Here is a 12,795-nt window from a genome sequence, read left to right as displayed (position 1 = left end):
CTTTAATGGGACCTGTGAGGTGGACTGTAGCGTGCACTTTCTAATGATGAGGTCGCTTCTGCACCACGATAATAACCATCATGCATCTGGCTTTTTTTGTTTTTACAGAGATGCTACACTGAATTCCAATGAAAACTTAATTAATGATGTGTTAATATGGACAGTGCCACAGTATTATGTCCTTGAATCTCGAAACTCAGACAAAGCAGTCGGCTAACAATCACTCGGATACGCACAGGTGTGGACACACGCGCACACACACACACACACACACACACACACACACACACACACACACACACACACACACACACACACACACACACAATGCTCCTGCAGGAGCATTAAGTGCTTTTCTGTGTTGTTAAAAGGTCTAACCAGCACACACACACATTCACGCACACATAGCGAAGAGAGGACTGCACTAGCACACACAGCCAAACAAGGACTCCACTCCAGTCTCCACTTTAAAGGGCTTGGCGGACTCTGCATCATTTGAACGCACTTTTTCTGCACATGGATGTGGAAGGAGGGACGATTAACAGCGTTTAGCAAAGACACTGTTAGAAAGCTGGGATGTGAAGGAGGGGGGGTGGGGTGGTGGAGGGGAGGGGGCACTGGCATTTGAACACAAAAGATAAGAGAGAGACAGAGAAAGCACAAGAGCAGAGGAGAAGGCAACAATGAGCAGAGAAAAAGGCTAGATTTTTCCAAAAAAGGTTTTTTTGTGTGTTTGTTTTCCTTTTACAAAAAAAGGACCCTCCCATAGCCCTTTGACTTCGACCGCAGACAGTTTTTTTTTTTCTTGGTTAAAACCTGATCGCTGTGCTGGCAGACGCAGACAGGAATCTTCACTTTGTGTCGCCTTGTTGTTGTTTTTTGTGTGGGTTTTTTTTTTTAAGAGACGTGAAGACAGAGAGCTGAGCCTTTTCTTTTTCCCCGTTTTGTGTTTTCCGTTGTCATGGCGGCGGCGGCGGTGGTGGCGCGCGGGGGGTTCGAGTTCAGTGTGGCTGTTGGCAGAATGCACCGTGCATGTCGAGATGAGCGGAGAGAGGATAGGAGGAGGAGAAGGGGGGGGGGGGGGGGGGGGTGAAGGAGGTGGGAGGAAGTGTCAGGTGCTCAGAGGTCGGGGACAGAGTTGAGAGGGGGGAGGGGGGGATCTGCTGCAACTGCTGCTGGGCGGACAGTTAAGATATGTTTCGCTTTTTTTTTTTTTTTTTAAATGGAGTTATGGGTTATTCTTGAATGAACTTGATATCCGAGCAGCTGGCCAGATCCCCCCCCACCCACAATTGTTAGTAATGACATGCTGGATCTTGCCAAGCAGCTCTCTCATCTTTGTGAGGGACTTACTCTGGTTTTGGGAAACATTGTTAAAGCCAGAGGAAGAAGAAGAAGGAAAACTTGTCCGCCCGGCAGCCCCGATCGCAGCACACACACACACACACCCCCCCCCCTCCCCGATCTCCACTCCTGCTAGGCTGAGGTGTACACAGATGTGAAGCAGTACAAGGTTATTCTCTTACTAAGTCTCACTGTGCCTGTGGTGAAAGCAGACAGAGATGTCGTAGGCTGGGTACGAGTATTTCTTGCGGTTTTTCAAAAAAGGAAGGACATAAGCTTATAATACTCTTTTTTTTTTTTCCTTTTCTTTTTTTTTTTCTCTTTTCGCTCCCAACTGTTTAAACAACTTTGGAGCCAAAGTTCAGTCAGTCAAGTCCATTCATGAAAAAGGACACCGAAAAAATAAAGAAAAAAAAAAACAACAAAACAAAAAAACAAACACATCATCAACATTTTCATCATCTCATAGCATCATTTCCCTCTTCTCTTTTACAACAAAAAAATAGTGCAACTTTTAGATAACTTTTTCTTTTTTGTGTTTTGAATGTTAGAACAAGTGTTTTTTTTTGTTTTTTTTCTCTCCTCTCCCCCCTTTTGTTTTGCTTCCTCATGAACCTTGGCACTAAGATTTGGGTTTTTGTGAGTCTGTTTTTTTTGTCGTGTTCTCTGTTTTTTAAGTCCTTGATTCTCAGTTCTCGCTTTGTGCACAGATCCCGGTCCAAAAAAGAAGAATAAACAAATAAAAAAATTAAAATAAAAAAAAAGAATAAGAAAAAAACATCATCCTCAGTTCGGTGGGGGACAGAGTCGTCACCCGAGGTGGGGGAGGGTGGACAAAAAAGTTTCAGTCTGTGCTAGCAGTACGTTTTTGTTTTTTTTCCTCAAATGAATGAAAAACAAAAAAAAACTCCACGCAGTGCATACATCCTGCCCCCAGCAGTGCTAGCTGTTTGAGTTCCTAACATCGGAAAGAAACAGGAAACGGAAATGAAATCGACGCTTGGTTCCTCTCTTTCCTTGTTTTGTTGTAGCTAAGGTTGATATTCATTTGTGCATGGGAGTGTGGAGAGAGGACATGAGAGACAGAGAGAGAGCGATAGAGAGACCACTGATTACAGGTGATCAGTGGACAGGAGGAGAAGAGACAAGAAGAGGAGAGGCAGTTCTCAGTCTTGGGGGGGAGGGGGTGGGCAGCCCCCACCTGCCCTTTTTCTTCACACCAGGTCCTCCGGTTGGCCGTCCTTGGCCTTGGCAGGTACTATTGTGCTTTCTGATTGGCTCTGCTGCTGGATCGTCCTGCTCCCCGGCCCCCCCACCCTCTGGTTATTGCTGTGCTGGTGTAGAAAGAATGCTGAGCCGGGGTAGTGGCCCATCACCTCGCTGTACGCCGGCGGGGGGCCCTCCATGCGCCCGTGGCTGCTGGAGTTGGCCGCGCTGATGCCCGAGTTACTGCTTGGCGGTCTCGGACCGCCTCCTCCCATGCCTACACCTCCTCCCCCCACCCCTCCCAGGCTACCGCCTCCCCCCATGTCGATCAAGTCACTGTCGTAGATGGTCCGGTTGGGCGGCGCCCTCACTGACTCGCGGTTGAGCTCCATCTGCTGCTCGGGGTCGCGAAGCTGCAGCGTGCAGGGCCCCTGGTACGGCGGGGGCTCCTCGCCGTCCGACAGCGAGATGGTGGGCGGCAGGTCGATCTGGTGCTGCAGGTAGGGGTAGGTGGGCTGGAAGCGGCTGAAGCGGTCTCGCTGCATGAAGGAGGGAGCAGTGAAGCGATCCCTGGCCTGGGGAGCGTATAATACCTGAGAGGAAGATACAGAAGAAGGTGGGAGGAGGAATTAAAGGAGATTGGGAGGAGAAAGGAGAAAGGGAGGAGAGAGGATGAAGGAGATGGAAAGAAAGAAGAAGGAGGAGAAAAGATACAAGAATGTCAGTTGGCATCAACAGGCAATCTGGCTAAAAACAAAATTACAACTGATAGCAAAATGTTTTACAATATTTCAAATACATAAAAAATGACAGAAAAGATGACATATTCACATGTATATGTCCTAACAACTACAGTCCACTGTACTACATCAGACACAAGTTGTGTTCATTTTTAATCACAATTTGTTTTGAGTGTGTCACTTTGTAAAATGAGAGCATGATGTGGTTATAATGTCAGACGGAATGAACACAATGTTGTCTAGCAAACATTTCTAAATCCTATTAAATATCTCATGACCCCCAAGATTAATCTTTGGGCGTCCCAACCAAGCCTCAAAGACCAGCGCTGGGCTCTGAGGTGATTTCAGCAGAGTGGCTACAGTCAGAACTGCAGGTCATGTGACGCTAGAAAACAACAAATATTTATATATTTTTCTGAGTGTTGAACAGTTGGTAATGACTCTTGGTACAATCACAACTTGCACTATTAGGTCCAATAAAAATCAAAATCAAATGTGCTTTCAATGGAAGTGATGGAGTACTAAATCCACAGTGTGTCCACACAGTCATTTAAAAGTAGATGATCAGCTTCTATTGAGCTTCAGCAGTGTGAGTTAGTCATATCAAGTGATATCTGACACATTTACAGTCTTCTTAGCATCAAATTCCCTCTTAATGTTTCCCTGTTGAGCTGTGGTGGAAGTATAGTAAGAAAAAGAGGAACTTTGGCACTAAAAACACTGTAATGTTGAAACATAGAAGACTTGATTTGAATCATTTGGACAGCTGAAGCTGCAGCTTTTTAATATATTTTTACACAGGAGAGAATTCATAACAGGAGGAATGACTATGGCAAGAAAAACCATTTCAACGTTTATTTGGTCTCCTAACTGACTTAAAAAAAACCCTCCTAACTAACTCCTCAAAATTGTGTACCCGTCCTTTAATACATCTAGGATTTTGACATTGATTGCGGTGGAGTACACTGCATATATTTCATCCTGCGGGTCGAACTGAATCCAGGGAAGCACTTGACTAGAGTGAATGATGTTGCCATGGCCCACGCGACTGTGCTACCAATTAGTTATTTAAGGCATTAGAGTGTAATTACAGTAAAAAAAAAAGGGAAGAAAAAGAATCTCCCGCAACAGTAACAACATTCGAAAAAGCACCGACTTCGTCCTCAGTCGGCTTTTTGTCTGAGGATCTTCACCTCAATTAGCTCATCAGACTGTGGCCCGTGTGATCCACTCCTTCATTTCTCACATTTCCCGTCCAATTCCACACATTTTTAGTGTGGCGACTCATTATCAGAGGGAACCCATTTCAATTAGTGACTGCGGCTCTAATAGTCCACCCCCACTGACTAGGCAGTCTGGATGAAGAGTACAGACCGGGGAGGGGAAAAAAAAGAAAAGAAAAAACCTGTGGGGTGGGAGGGGGGCATTGGTATAGAGGATCATGGCAATTGAAATGGAGAGAGACAGAAAGGATTAAAAAGAAAAGCTACTGAGATAAGAGAAGGAGAAAGGAGAGAGGAAGAAAGAGCTGTAGAGATAAACGGAGAGGAGACGGAGACAGAGGGAGAGAGAGAGATGAAATGGAGAGAACTATAGAGCCAGACAGATTGAGAGACAGACAGACAGACAGATAGAGAGACAGAGAGGGGAGGGGAGAGAAAAGGTGTATAGCTGATGGAGGGAGCAGAGCGCGGCAGAGCAGGGCAGCTCTCAGACGGCTGTCTAGACAGTGTCAGGGGAGGTGTTGCTGATTAATGACGCACCAAAAACCATCCACCCCCCCCTGCCACACACACACACACACACACACACGCACAGCCTCCTTTCCCTGCATCTATCAGCCACCCACACTCTCAGGCTGCGTCTCCCTCTGTGTTGGTCTCCGTGGCCTTTTCCACTTTTCTGCAGGTCTCTCAGGTCTTGCTTTGACGTTGACACTGTGTTTTTACCTCCTGCTCCTCATCCTCTGACTCCATTCACTTGCCATCTAGTCTCTCCACCCGCCCCTCGCCCCTCTTCCTCTTCCTCCCTCTCTTTTATTATTTGTTGTTTACATGTAAAGCTTTTAGCTGCCGGTGCACTCTGAACCAAACCGGCAGCGGTGAGTCGGCGTAGGTGTGAGGTCACCAAGTGAGTCCAGTAACTTATCAATACTATCAAAATTACCCGATTGTGAAAGTTCCTCCTGGCGCAGTCAGCATTAAACAAACACATCAGCAGTCTCAGTGAGTATATAACTGGCATTTGTCGTTCTGTATTCGCGAGCCAAATTTAATTTTCTTTAGAGAATCGGTGCCAGGCGTTCCCCCGGCACGACTTACGAGCTTTCAATTCCTGGATGATCAAATATTTACAAGCAACAAAACTGTAAATGTCAAGATCTCTGTGGCTTAATGGCACTGCTGTAACAACAGAACAATTATACATGGGCCAGTACTGAAAAAATGAGCAGACTAGGATTCAAATGAGAGCAGAGACGAGACAGATTTCTTTTCATAACACAGCGACTTACATTATTATACTATTATATTATCATTATATCAGTGGTATAAAATGATCTTATAATGACAATAATATTGTTTATCACGATTATTTCTGAGACAATACATCGTCCAATAAAAGTAATCATCGATCAGACTGCTGGGTCCAAATCTGATTTTATATGACTCATCTATCGGAGTCATAGTTTCTTACTCTCACTTTCAAACGTGCTTCTAAATAAGTGTGATTTTTTTCTGCACTGTGACCTCAGTCTGAACAGTCACTTTGTATGGACATTTGTCACAATGCTGCTCTTGCAGGGGTCACTCTGTCAAAATGGGTCTCTTTCTCCTCATCTTCATTATTATCTGCTCTTGTATTTGCTGGCTTCCACTGCACATCAACTTATAAACACAAATGTAACACTGACTACAGTGGCCACCTTGTTTACTTCCATATGATAGCGTGCAGCCGTGCTGATGTGCGTTATTATTCTTTTGCACGTGTGGGTCGGTTCAGGACAAACTGGAATCTGATATTGCCAAAAAATCTGGCTTGCATTGTGAATGTAGCTTAAGTAATTTGAGCTTTTTCACTACCAAACAGAAACCAAGCACCACAATCCCAAATCAGATTTGGCAGGAATTCTGCTGGATTGCTTTACGGCACCAAGAGTTAATTTGTTATATGGCACAAAACAAGAAGTAGCAGCAGCGTTCATCACTAATGGATCTCAGCTTTTCCTGCAGTAGCACATAGTTAGCTGAGCAAGAACCAATGGTAAAATAATTCCCTACAAGTTGAACATTTTCAGTAAAGCTACAGACACACAGGAAGAATGTTAATCACCCCAAGGCTACATGATTATTTGACAATACTGAAAAATATGGCGACACATCATCTTTGAAAAGAAGATTTCAGTATAGTAGTTAACATAAGAGCTGACAGACAACAGGTTCATTGGATATTGTCTATTTAGAACAAGTGTTCTCAGCAGATCTGGGTTACCATGAACAGTCACAGCTCTTTGGAAAGTGTTTCAATTCAGAAGGAGGTCAAAGCAAAGGCTTGAAAATAAACAGATTTAATAGACTTATCATCATTGTGAATCTCGTCCCAACTAAAAACGTACTCTCACTGAAACAGCTACAACAACTGGCCAAAAACACTACTTTTAAGAAACAAGCATACCTGTGACAGCAAATGTGATGCAGCGACTAATCAAAAGAATGATAATGATCACATTTATCATTATTCAGCTCCGGTATAAATGTCATTTTATTGTGACATAGATTTTAGATTGTTTTGAGCAGCTTTATAAGAAATCTTTAGAATCTGAAAATATTCATAGTAAGACCAAGGTTAGACCAAGAAAGCAGCAAATGATCATATCTGAAAGCCTAGAATCAGCAAATGTTTGTCATTTTTGCTTGATCGGCATTTGCTGAGTAGTTGCCGAATAATTATGTTTTGAATCGACTGGTGGTTGTAGCTCTACTTGTAACGTAGTGGACAGTTTGCTGTTAAACAACCTTGTAGACGCATCTTCTTTAACACACTCTTAATGTATTTTTCTAGCTGTAACCGTTGTGTTCGTCTCAGTCACTTCTCGAGAGTCATCAAGGTTGTAAATATTAAACGTAGCCTTGCTCTGTCTGCCTCCTCGCAGCGAATAAGACTCAGCTGTGGGTATAATAGGTTTCAGTGTGGTGGTGGAGGTGGTGGTGGTTGTCTTACCTCCGAGGCACCTTGTCGAGAGCCACTGTCTGAAGGCCACAGGCAGCCATCCTACACAACCAGACAAAACAAGAGGAGGAAAAAGTGAGATTCTAAAGTTCCCCGGTGGTTTGAAGATTGTTAAAGGCTGTAAAGCAGGTTTATATCTGAGCTACCATATTTCTTTAATGCTGGCAAAGTGATCAGTTATCTTGTTTCACATTACCATGTATTAGACAATGTGACAGATTCACAGCTGCTTTGAAATACAACAATCGCTGCCGCTTTTTACAGAGGGATTTTTTGATGTGCGATTTTAAAGAGAAGCCATTACGTCGCCATTACAACAATATATCAAAAAAAAATAGGAAGGAAGGAAAAGGAAAAACACCCCAAAAAATAACAACTTAACGAGGATACAAAAGATGAAACGCCTGATGGCTTCAGAACCCAAATCCTGGCCTTGTTTGAGGGGGGCGAGGACCACAAGAATAATAAGAAAGCGGCTTCCCGTATTAGAAACAGTCAGGATAAAACAACTGTCAAATAATTGCAGTTTCTCTTTTGTCTACATTTGACTTCAGGATGTTTTCTTAAGACGGCACAGTCAACAAAAGTTTAGTGGGAAAAAAAGCATGAAAAACAGGAAGAACGCGCATAAAAAGCCTGTTTATTCATGTTGTCTGTTAGGGGAGCGAAAGGCTGTTGGCTATTCTTCTAAATTGCGCTTTCTCTGCTGCCGGCCCTTTCTGATGTTACATTCACAGCACTTTTTTTTTTTTTTTGCTTTGTGTCTGCTTTTGTTTGCATAATGTTTGCTTTGATTGGACGGTACAGAGCAGTAAATGACAGGATATATATAAATAAATATATATATATATATTTAAAAAAGGGGAGATGAATTTAAATCATCTGTAATAGGACCAGCTGTGTGCATAAACATCTGCATGAATCATATTCAGTGGGCGCAACAGAGCGGCGTACATATATGCAAGTGTCTGTGCGTGTGTGTATGTGTTTGTCCCAGTGTGTCGACATGTCAGTATGGGGGCAGAGCCGCCGCTGTCTAGACAGCGCTGTAGTGAATTAAACATCAAGGCCTGACAGAGTCTGGCTCTGAAGAAACCAATTCAGCAAGTTCACCTAACAGACTGGAGTGAAGCTGTTACCTCAGTTGAAACTGGGACAGAGACTCCGACAGGGATAAAAGGATTCATTTAGCTCAGCGCAGCTTTACTGGGAACAAACTGGTGAGCTGCGTTTGTCCCCGCTTCAGAAATGAAAAATGAAGAAATGTACTGTCATAAAAGACGTAAGCGACAGGGACAGCAAGTGAGAACAGATGCAGAGACACACAGACACACAGACACAGACACACACACACACACACACACTTTTTCCACTCAGCCAGTTTAGATCGAAATGTAATCGGCAGAGATGCTGCAGAAGAGAACAGTAGAGTGAGAGCAGCCAAAAATGAGCAGACAGTATCTTTTTGTCTCTCACTCACACACACACACACACACACACACACACACACACACACACACACACACACACAGATGCAGAGTGATACTGACCTGCTGCAGGGCATGGTCGTGCCTGCGGGCCTGGCTCTGCCTTGTGATGAAGGACCAGGTGGAGAGCTTGTAGTGGTTGAGCAGGCAGATGATCACCACCACCATAACCGTCATCACCACGATGATGATGACGATCTGAACAAACTCCAGTTCAGCTGCACAAACACACAAAAAACAAGAGAGGAGGGGGATTAGTATGAAACATGACAATGAGACATAGGTCCATTTTAAACATTTCTTACACTATTTGCTGTGTGGTGTAAAGCCTGGTTAAAAAAGGAGAATGAAAGAAAAATAAGCATTCAGAAACATTACAGCTCACAGCCTGCACCTGTGTGATGATTGTAGTGAAGCAGAAGTATCTTATTTTGTTAAAGAAACATTTTTCTTACACTCCTAATAGTTGTCTTTAAGGCATTTTGATGTTTTTTAAAGCAGCTTTTAAGCCTCGATAACCAAATCTAACTCACAAACTCTTATCAAAGGTCACATCATTTCTATGAGCTGCAAGCACTTCAAAACATGAATATATTTTCAAATTGTTTCATTTAAAACAGTTTAAAGGCTTGAAGAGATAAAAAAAGTACCCAGTTTTAAGGAAATTTAAAAGGAAATGCACATAATACCTCAGATTTATCTTGAGGTAATGTTAGAGGAGCCTTGTTCCATGACAACTAGGCAAACTCTATCTGGCGATGAAGATCATTTAATATGACCAAAAGCTCCAGCACATCTATTAAATGGACCTTGTGAAGAATCTGTTTTTTTTTTTTTGAGGATTTAAATGAAAATGTTTAAGATATTTAAAGAGGCATTGATTCCCTTATTGAGCACAAGTCTGTTTTAACATATGTTGACCAGCAGGGGGTAGCACAGGTCAGACTCAAAGTTACTGTCACATAGAGAATGTATGTATGCTTTAAATGAGTGTGTGTGTGTGTGTGTGTGTGTGTGTGTGTGTGTGTGTGTCTCGGGGAACTCTGCAGAAAAGCCTCAAATCACAGAAAAGATAAGTGTTGAGAGCGTGGTGTCTGTCTCGGTGTACAGTGCTTTCTTTGTGAGGATGCTGAATAACTGCGGTGTTTCTGTCTATAACAAACAACAACAGTCACACACACACGCACACACACACACACACACACACACACACATCTGAGCTGATCTGGATGACCTCCCAGATCAGGGCACCACTGGGAGACACAATGATCGCTGCTTTACAGTCACGTCTGCCTCTTGTTCATTGTTGCCCCCCCAACTCCCTCCTCCTCTCCTCTCTTTCTCCTCCCACTCTATCTCTTTGAACCCAGTAGTCCCTTCCTCTGTCTCTGCTCTCTCTCTCTCTCCATCTTTCCTCTCACCCGATCCCTCCATCCTCCTCTTTGTCTCTCTCACCCCGAAAAGTCCCCTTCTTGCATTCTCTTCCTTTCTTCCTTCTATCGCTCTCGCATTCCTCGCTCACCCGCATCATTCTTTCACTGTGTTTCTTCTATCATCTCCCGCTTTCAGTTTCTCTCTTCCTCTATCTATCCCTCCTTCCTCCTCTCTCTCTCTCTTATTCTCTGTGAGACTCTTTTGTTGCGTGTTGCCGGCTTGTTTTGAGCAAGAAGTCTTGACCTTGTCCTGTCTTGGCACCCCGTCTGACCTCTGACTCACACTCTTACTCACTGCTGGACACTCACTCACTTTATATGAGTGTGTGTAGTTTGTGTCTCAGTGTGTATGTGTGGGTGTGAGTGCGGCTTCTGGAAGAACAATGACACAATGTACACTCCAGCTATTCCAGCTACAATGCCTCGATTCTGGTGGACACTTTCTCCACAAAGCTCTGTGCAAAATGACAGTGTGTTACCCTCAATCCACTGGAGGGAGGGAGGGAGGGGGGGGTGGTGGCAACCTTTGCCACAACAGGAGTGAAGAACAAGAAGAAACTTAACAAAAATAACTAAATGTGGAAACCCAAGGAAAGACAAGGAAAGGACCAACCCCAGTCCATTAAAACCGAGCCTACCCTAGTTAAATCCACCCCTCTTTTTTTTTTAAAAATTTGTCTGCATTATGGTAGAGCTGAAACTTAAACCCACCCAAACCTCCCTCTGCTCCACCGCAGCAGCCACAGGGGATGGGTGGGGTAAGCCTGAGAGGAAAGAGCGCCAACTAACAAAATAACCACAAGGAGGTTAAAAAGAAAAAAAAAAAGAGCAGCATTAACTGGCCAAGAACGAGAAAATGACAAGACAAGCTGAGCAACTTTGTCTTTAACTTGATGACAAGTGAGGATGTGAAAAGTAAACATGTAATTAGGGTGATGGTGCAACGGCTACATAATACTACACTGAACTGCCCTTTAAAACAATGTAACTGACAAATAAACCAGTGCAAGCGTTATAATCCCAGATGGAAATGATGGCACAACCCAACCCTGTTTCTCACAATGGACATCTGATTTAGTTTTTTTAAGCTATTCGTCACAATATAAACCAGATAATGGTAGAACAAGGACTGAGAGAACAAAAAGAAGGGCTGGAGAGTGAAGATGTAGAAGCAAAAATTGAGCTGAATGACCCTCTGGTAACATCATCAGCCACATATAAGAGAAGGAAGGAAGAAGAAGGAGAGTGTTCTGGGGAAAAAAAAAGCCCCTTTTGAGACTTGTACAGCCAAATTCACCTAATAAGCCACAAGGGAGAGGGGCTGAGGGTGATGTTGGGTTTGGTCATGTCTGATGGACCCCCCCCCCCCCCCCCCCCCCCCCCTATTGCGATTATATCACAGGGATGACTATCGGTGCTTTCACCAAATATTTACACAATAAGATTTTAGATAAATGATCATCAGTAATGTGGATATAATGAGTGGGGTGAATGCAAATCTTAGAACAGCCTGGTATGTTCAGTAATGCAGTAGCCGTTTAAAAGCAGTTTAAAGTTATAACCTTCTAAGATTTCTGTTCTGGTTAATTTGAGGATTTGTGACCTGTGGTTACAGCGAGCGCCACAACAACACAAGAGGGCTATCTCACTTTTTTCTTCTATTACTCCCTGCAAGATTTGAGGCAGATCCACTGTTTAAAAGATTGCTTAAAAGCCCAAAATGATGAAAAAATAAAGCAGCTCTGAGTAGGAAATGTTAGGTTTGCATCAGTGGTATGTTACATTTCTAATCAATGTAAAGAAAGTGAACATTAAAACATGCTGAATCCCTCCTGTGTGTAGCTGTGTGTGGCTGAAAAAGATAGGTACAATATAGTCCAGCTACTTTTCGTTCATCATCATGTGACCACTTGGTTTTGTCATGTGACCTCTCGGGAGCCGCTGCCCTACCTGAAGAGAGTACAAATGTGCTGGAGAGAAGTTTTGGTTTGGCAGGGTGAAGAGGAAGCCTCAACCACTACCAGCCCGGGCCTGTGCGCTCACCACAGCACAGCCACAGGGAGGGGTCTGAGGGAAGGGTTATATACACTTGGAGAACGGCATTCTGGGAAACCAAGTCAACCGAGTCCTTCTGTTAAGCCTGCCGGATAAATATCACATACTCCAGACTCAAAGCTGTCTTCCGAGCTGCAGACATGGAGGGAGGGAGGGGAGGGGGGTGTTTTGAAGCAAAATAAAACTACGGACTGGCGGCTGCAGTTAATGGCCTCTCTTCTTCTGAGCGTAGGGGAGGAAGGAAGCCAGAGGAGGAGTCGAGAAGGGAGGAAGGAAGTGTGTCAGGGGGAGGTGTCAGGAGAG

At 43.8% G+C, this 12,795-nt stretch overlaps 1 protein-coding gene across 2 annotated transcripts in view; it reads right to left on the bottom strand.

The window, feature by feature from the left end:
• Positions 1-1,539: 1,539 nt before the first annotated feature.
• The window catches only part of ldlrad4b (low density lipoprotein receptor class A domain containing 4b), a 130,618-nt gene continuing 119,362 nt past the window's right edge, over positions 1,540-12,795 (bottom strand). For both annotated transcript variants that reach the window (XM_053326720.1, XM_053326721.1), the window contains 3 exons: positions 9,068-9,222; positions 7,509-7,559; positions 1,540-3,143 (listed from right to left, as the gene is read on the bottom strand). In XM_053326720.1, coding sequence (XP_053182695.1) covers positions 2,559-3,143; positions 7,509-7,559; positions 9,068-9,222 — 791 coding nt within the window. In that variant the 3' untranslated portion in view covers positions 1,540-2,558. The remainder of the gene's footprint in view (positions 3,144-7,508; positions 7,560-9,067; positions 9,223-12,795) is intronic.

Source organism: Scomber japonicus, chromosome 10, assembly GCF_027409825.1.
Source record: "Scomber japonicus isolate fScoJap1 chromosome 10, fScoJap1.pri, whole genome shotgun sequence".
NCBI lineage: Eukaryota > Metazoa > Chordata > Actinopteri > Scombriformes > Scombridae > Scomber > Scomber japonicus.
This window is presented reverse-complemented; position numbering and strand designations above follow the sequence as displayed.